The sequence below is a fragment of the Schistocerca americana genome, chromosome 4 (assembly GCF_021461395.2).
Source record: "Schistocerca americana isolate TAMUIC-IGC-003095 chromosome 4, iqSchAmer2.1, whole genome shotgun sequence".
NCBI classification, from domain to species: Eukaryota; Metazoa; Arthropoda; class Insecta; order Orthoptera; family Acrididae; genus Schistocerca; species Schistocerca americana.
Genome location: NC_060122.1, coordinates 644,665,311 through 644,672,784, shown reverse-complemented (window position 1 = coordinate 644,672,784; position 7,474 = coordinate 644,665,311). Strand labels below are relative to the sequence as shown.

General features: G+C 39.3%; 1 protein-coding gene and 1 pseudogene across 2 annotated transcripts in view; one reads left to right on the top strand and one right to left on the bottom strand.

Moving 5' to 3' along the window:
• Nucleotides 1-342: 342 nt before the first annotated feature.
• On the bottom strand, nt 343-424 carry LOC124614527 (annotated as a pseudogene).
• Nucleotides 425-4,055: 3,631 nt separating this feature from the next.
• Nucleotides 4,056-7,474, top strand: part of LOC124613156 (phosphatidylinositol 4-kinase type 2-beta) — a 51,100-nt gene continuing 47,681 nt past the window's right edge. The window contains exons 1-3 of one of the 2 annotated variants that reach the window (XM_047141784.1): nt 4,056-4,352; nt 6,306-6,424; nt 6,971-7,171. In XM_047141784.1, the coding sequence (XP_046997740.1) occupies nt 4,292-4,352; nt 6,306-6,424; nt 6,971-7,171 (381 nt within the window). In that variant the 5' untranslated portion in view covers nt 4,056-4,291. Of the gene's footprint in view, nt 4,353-4,578; nt 5,007-6,305; nt 6,425-6,970; nt 7,172-7,474 lie in introns of those variants that run through there. The other variant, XM_047141783.1, reaches the window with a different exon arrangement.

The following is a 7,474-nucleotide window of genomic DNA, read 5'->3' as shown; positions in this document are numbered from 1 at the left end:
CAGAGAGAAGAGCCCGAACACCCTGACCAGGGCCGCTGTTCTGGAAGATGGACGACCGAGTTAGGGAACAGGAGATGGTAATTTGGGTGCCTGGGCAAGCTACAAACATGTGCAGCATAAGCGCCCAGTAGTCGTTGGCGCCGGATCCGCAATGGAGGAACACCATCCTCCACAAGTATGCTGTTTACAGGGCTTGTGCAGAAAGCTCCAGTTGCAAGTCGGATCAACTCCAACTTGAAGGCGATGCCGAACCATAAGCCAGGCCCCCACAATCGAGACAGGACTGAATCAACGCCTGATACAGTCGTAGAAGGGTAGACCGATCGGCGCCCCAGCTGGTGAAAAAATGTGGAACGCTTCACAATTTTGCGTTTCATCCTTGCGCAGGTTTCAATTTTAGTATATGTACTGCCGAAGCGAGTACCTGCCAGGTCTCTGTAGACTTTCTGTAAGCGCCTTTGGATATCTGCTCTGATTTTCCCCCAAAAAAAACAAAAAACAAAAAAAAAAAAAAAAACCTCAATGACAGCTCTCTGCTTCTTGGAACACGCCTCCGTTACAGACGCCAGTTTGAAGTTTACGTATAGCGCCGCCGCCTATCGGAACTTCATAAAACTACATGGACTGAAGCGGGAAATTATCACCATGTCCCACACAAACTCTGCATTTTTTTTCCAACCAAAACTGGTCGAGAAAAAAAGTGTTGCATTACTTATTGGACGACCCTCATAGTTCTTTGTTCGAACGATTTACAGTGCACTTCGATTAAAAAAGAAGCTAACTCAGCTGTTAAATCTGATAGAATTTGACAGGGAATCCTTAAGGGCCTGGAGTCTTGTCCAGTGACGCCAATTTCAGTTCCTTTTTATCGTCATTAATGCGTATATTTTATCACCCACCACGGCAGTGACGCCAGAATTGAACCACGATGTATGAGCGCCTGGACTGTACTTTTAACTTGGGTGTCATGGACGGTATTCAGATGTTATCACATTTTCTTTGTGTTTTATCAGACACGTTTTTTAATGAGATCTGCTGTGGTAGTCGCTGAAGGCTTCATGCATTGCTCTTCTGACAGTCGAATTTGTTTCATTTATCGTATTTCTATCTATAGCACTATGATTTGAGTTACATATTTTGTGCAGTACTCGCTGTTTCCTTTATAATGGTTTTACAATGTCTGCACACCATGAAGAGTCCCTCCAATCATTAACTGTTCCATCTAGTGTTCGGTCAACTCGCCTTCTAAACCTGAGGCAAAGTTTCCCTGCTTGCTCTAATTCACCGCTAAATGCTCCGAGTTCCTGCTTGAAATATGACATTACTTCCTCTTTATCTAGTTTACTGAATGCGTAAATCTTTCAGCTTATCTTGGTTTGATCTTTGTTCCCAAGGAGTCATCGTTGCTCCAATTCCCTCATGCTCACAGGTACCATTTCCATTGTGAACATCTTCAAAGACATTTGGTCTATATGTTACCATTAAATTTAACACATTTCCGTCATTTATGGTCTTCAAAAGCTTCTGTTCAAAGTAGAGTTCAGAGAAAGCATTCAATATAATTTCTCAGTAGACTATATCTTGCCAAGCCCTTCATTTACAAAACTGTAAATATCCCAATTGATTGTTGGATGAATAAAGCCTCCTACAATGACGATAGTACTACTGCGAATTACATGTCTGTGTCAGCGAGTTAAAGTTTTTCCTAAAGTTTTCATTTACTTCTTGGGAGAGTCTGGTGGTCAATTGGAGGAGTTATAAGTTTATGCCCAGTCTTGATATTAAGTCTTACGTAAACCATCTCGCGCGCCACTTCTATTTTACTGTGGATCTGAGTTAGTTGTCTACTGTTACGAATACACCACCTTCATTTTCTGTTAGCCTATCCTTTCCATATACGCTTAGATTTACCCCAAAAATCTCATTGCTCTCAATCTTGGATTTTAGCCATGTTTATTTACCTAGTATTATACGAGCTCCTCTGCTTTTTAGGAGTTCTTCATGACTGTTGGACGTTGTTACAAATGTTTCGGCATATGACACTATGGCATACAATACAGTGTGAAATTACCGTTTGTGAGGACACATAGCCAGGAGACGCTCCGATACAGCGTCCAGTTGACGCTGGTGTGAGAGAAACCTGTCTCTCTCGAATACTGTTGCCATACTTCTTTATATTTTTGTTCAGTGGACAAGTAAATACACAAATAAATAAACCTAAGAAAATGGAGTGAAATATAATATTACTGGAATAAAACATAAGATTAAACCAAATAAGGCAACAAAGTACACAGATATATTTTGTCTTATTTTTTACGCGAAAGAAGCTGTGCTTTCTTCTTTTCTTAGTAACAGTACCTGGACTCAGGTAGGCGCGCCGGCCCCGGATCGAATCTGCACGGCGGATTAACGACGAGGGCCGGTGTGCCGGCTATCCTGGATGTGGTTTTTAGATGGTTTTCCACGTCCCCATAAGTTAACGCCGAGCTGGTCCCCACATCCCGCCTCAGTTACACGGCTTGCAGACATCTGAACACTTTCACACTACTCCATGGATTACACTATTCGCAGACAGTTGGGTTGCACTAATTCCTTCCCGGGGGGTACGGGCTACAGGGTGGCAGCAGAAAGGGCATCCGGCCACCCCTTCAACTGACATTGCCACATCCGATTAACCATACCGACCCTGCATATACGCGGGAAAAACGGCACAAGCCCAAGTTAGTAATATAGTGAGAAATCAATAATGTCATCTGTGGATATGCATATCTTTCGAAACTAAATTATGACTGCCATACATTTGCAGGCTTGCAATGTAATTCGGCTTAGAGCTGCAATTTTGTATGTGTTGGACACTTGTGCAGTTCACACAGTCCCAAAAAGTACACGCACTAGACTGAAGACAATGTTTCTTTGACTTTTGGCGCAAACTCATCACACACCGCCAAGGAGGTTCAGATCACAGTCTCCTTGCAGCAGCATGGGCGATTAATATGGGCGATGTGGGAAGGGATACCTTACTGACGCCAAAATTTAAGATACGTGCCATGGTAGATGGTCTACCGGTCTTCTCACTACCTGATAATGTATATAAAGTGTTATTCCAAGCAGTTTGAATAATGTCGTTAATATTTTTTTTTTAAAATGCTTAAAATTTTTGAAACATTCAACTGAGGATTTGTGTAGCAAAATTGTTCATTTTTCATTCCACATTTCTGGCGTTACATTTCAGAAGTAGTGTTTTCTGTACGTCAGTACAATCTATGTGTAAGGGGCGAAACTATAAATTTGAGAATATTATTTAAGGTAACCATCACATAACAATAAGTAGCAAGACATTCATCAGTTCCTCACCGAACCATACTCGTTCTCCGTGAATTTCCGTGGCGTCACAACTGGTCTCTACATCATATAATATGTGATTCATTAGTCCTAATTAGATACAAAAAACTAATTTTGAGACCATAACGATGGTAGACAGTGAAAATCTCGTAACTCCATTTTGTTATATTTTACAAGAGAAGCAGAACGTTTTCTTAAAAAATAAATGAAGTGATACAAATAATGTTGCTTCATGTGTAAATATATAGTAGAAGCCTAGTTATTGACAGATTAAAGAACTCCACACTCTTTCAAATCTCTATTTTACAGTTAACTTACTGGAACCACGATGTTTTCATTGCCCATCATCGATATTCGTTTTCAAATGCAGTGGAGCGAGTTATTCCCTCAGTATTCAGAAATAAAGATGAATTTATAAACAAACGTTCGCTTCAGAATAATCTCAAATGGCTGCTTTAAAGCGGCCTGTTTGATCGATTTCTGGTGAGTCATTAGGAGAGGGATTTAATCTCCCCCATTTCACAGAATACTACCATTTTATTGTAAATGAGAACACTAAACACGGAAGTTCACATTTGCGCCTGCAGGCAGATGGACCGTGACTTATTGTCCTTACTGCCGTACCAGTTAGCGATGTATCATCAGCATAATCGCGTGTACACGGAAGCGCTTATCATGTTTCCGTAAGTATTGCGTCACTGCATCGTTGGCAAGACTGTGAACGCAAATTGAAGCGGGCGTATTGTTTAAGAAACAACGACTGGCAGCTCACGTATTCGTGGCATGTATCTTATCAATGGGGAGGATAAGAGTTTGTGCTGTATGTTCAGTGGAATAGGTGAAAACGCCGCCTCTGCTGTGCGCAGGCGCTAAAGAACAATATCGTAGGCCTCACGAAGCAAATAAACTGTGTTGTTGTTAATGTTTACTGTAGCATAAAATGTGAAACATGGAAGACAACTATGAAGAAATATCCGACCGCGGTTGCCCCTACGCGTGTTGCCGCAGAGGTAAGTGGAAGAAAAATGAACTTGTACGTAAACGTCAGGATTGCAGTCCTGGATTTTGTCTCAGTTACGTTTTAGTAATCTCAGCTGCCTCGCATGTAGCGTTTTAGTCTGTCATGCCGTTAACTCTCCGTGGCGATTGTGGGAATCGCAGACAGTTTGAACTGTAAACGATAAATATTTGTTAGTCGTTTTGTGACGTGTATTACGAGGGAAATGCTACCAGCGTTGTGGTTGTGGCTGCGAAGTCCTCGGATTACAGCAGGCTGCTGTCTACTGTCATCTGTGGTAATGGCTGCCGCGGGCGGTAGCAGCTGTTTGTGTTGGAAGTGCGTGCGTTCTAAACAGCATTTTGTTGGTGTTTTATGTGTCTGAGAATCGTCATATAGGAAGTGAATGAATATCCTTGGACAACATCAATGACCGAAGATCACACATTACCCAAAGGACAGTTACTAACCGAAGAGAAAAGTCGAGCAAATTCTGTTGTGTCGCTGTCATCGTCTGGTGTGTCAGACGAAGTCAGCATATTGCCAGAAGTGACTTTCGCGCCGGGTTCAAACAATAGTGGCACAATTGATTCCCCACGGGTTAATAGAGAAAACCAGCCGCTCTTAGGGCGGATGGAATTGGATGTCACATTCAATAACTTTCCGGGTGAGTGATACTTATGTACAGCTAATTTCACTTTTCTGTGCCGAAAACAGGTAAGGTTAGCTTGTTTAGTAGCATGACATGTTCAGTTTAATCTTATTTCGTTAGTGTATCGTGTAGAACTAACATGGTGCACTGACAATCAGTCGAGAATCTGTTGTGACACACTCTTTGTACAGAACATTCAAAAACTCTGAGCTCTAGATTTTTCCTTGATATGTTGTTAAAGATGTATGGTCTCCTACTTTTGCTATCAGAAATAAATATTTGGTGCATTATAATAAATTCAAGTTTGAGTGTTAGATCTTAATAGATAAATCTTCATACTTTTAACAAAGACACATTTCGTGCAACCTATATTGAATTCCATAACATGCTGGTTGGCTGTATGTTTTAAAAAGCAAGTCATAATGGCATAGCTGAAGGAAGAGTTGACCATATACTATGAGGGAATAGAGAGGAGTAAAATACAGTTGATCATATAATATGAGGGAGCAGAGAGGGGGAAAACGACAAGTAATGTTACATAATGTTTTACATATCATCGCCTTTTTTAAAAGAACTTATCACTGAGAGGTTCCATTGTATTGCCAGCAAAACTTTTGTTGTATTGTATAGTGTTCCAACAGTTTATTTATACTTGATATACATTTTATGTACTATGCTAAAAGACCCTTTTGAAATGGTTGTTGCCAGTATTTAGAAGCTTCTCTAAGTTACGCAGACTGTGAACATGTTAACTTAAGAACTGAAACCTGCAACTTACATGTTATCTTCAAACATGTAAACTGTTAGGCAAGACATGACACATATAACAAACATTCTAGTATGACAGTGTCAACATCCATTTTGAGACTTTGGACAATTCATATACAGTTTGTGAATAGGTGTTTAAAATAGATTATTTTAGTAGAGAGTGGTCCTTTTAAACCATAGTGTTGTCTTCAGAGCCTGAACGGACAATTGAAGAGTGATGATTATTTGGTAATTAGAAAAATTGCATATCTGAGGATGCTACAGTCTTTTGTGTATAACATCACAATGAAATTCCCTTTTTATGTCTATACTGCTGATATGTGTGTCCTTTCTTTAATAATTAGTCTCCTAGTTAAATGATTTTTAATGTAAGTACAAAATGATAAATCTGACAACATTTAGCTGTGATATGTGGTAAAGAACTTGTTGTGTTTATATGAAAGTTGAGTATTGGTATATTCAAATTTTCTTTCCATTGTATTGATTATGATTTAACCCAAAAAGTCTGGTTTAAGTTTGTAATATATTTGCACTTTTTGGTTTCAGATGATCCCCAGTTCTCTGAACTTGTGCGACAGGCGGAATACGCCATAGACAATGGAATATACCCCGAAAGAATTTACCAAGGATCAAGTGGAAGTTACTTTGTTAAAAATCCTGCAGGTGTAAGTAGTGATACTCTAAACAGTGGAAGTACCAGCACCTATTGGAACAGTTACCAAATGTTTGCTTGGTTATTTAGCATTTTCCATAATTCGCAGCATATTCCATAAGAATCACACTGTCAAAATGTTCATAGCTCTGTTACCAGTGTTCTGAGAGTTAACTTATGGTTGGATAAATGTAATATGCATGTTCATCTGGGTTATCTATCTCAGAAAAAACAACTTGGAGACACACTAAGATGAGCATATGATTCTTTGAATTGTAATGTTTTGATTAAATTAATTTTGCATTCAGTCACAGGCTGTGAGAAAGGATTGTTAATAACAGGTGGCACAAACATTATTTACCCCCACATTCTTTAAAGTGAAGAAAGTAGTAACAATAAAATAAAAACCCAACTATGTTGTTTGTAAATCTATGGTGTTTAAATAAAAATATTAAAAAAATCAAAAACAGTGTGGAAGTGCAGAAGTTCATACCAGGGATATAATGAGAGTTTGTCATAAATTTATTACTGTGTCTCACAAAGTGTCCAATGCTTACAGAAAGTTATTGGAGTTTTCAAACCAAAGGATGAGGAACCTTATGGAAGACTGAATCCCAAGTGGACTAAATGGATGCATAAACTGTGTTGTCCATGTTGCTTTGGACGGTCATGCCTTATACCAAACCAAGGATACCTTTCTGAAGCAGGTGCCAGTTTGGTGGACCAGAAACTGCAACTGAAAGTAGTACCTAAGACTAAGGTATGTAACTGAAGATTCTGAAAAGTGGGAAGTTGTCAAAAGTGCAAGAAAAATTGTACAATGGTTTAGTAGTGTAAATTCTGTTTTGTAATGGCATCGATCTGGTCATCAGAGTCTAAAAAGTGGTTATTGCTCGTTTTTCTGTACACACACTATATATTACAACATGAAACAGCAACATTGTTCATTGTGTGATAATTTAGCATGAAACTGTTCATAATGTCGTAGATCCAGATTTGAAACAATGATATAAGATTCATGTATAATCTAAAATAGGCTAGCCTATAAGAGGCTACTGTGTGG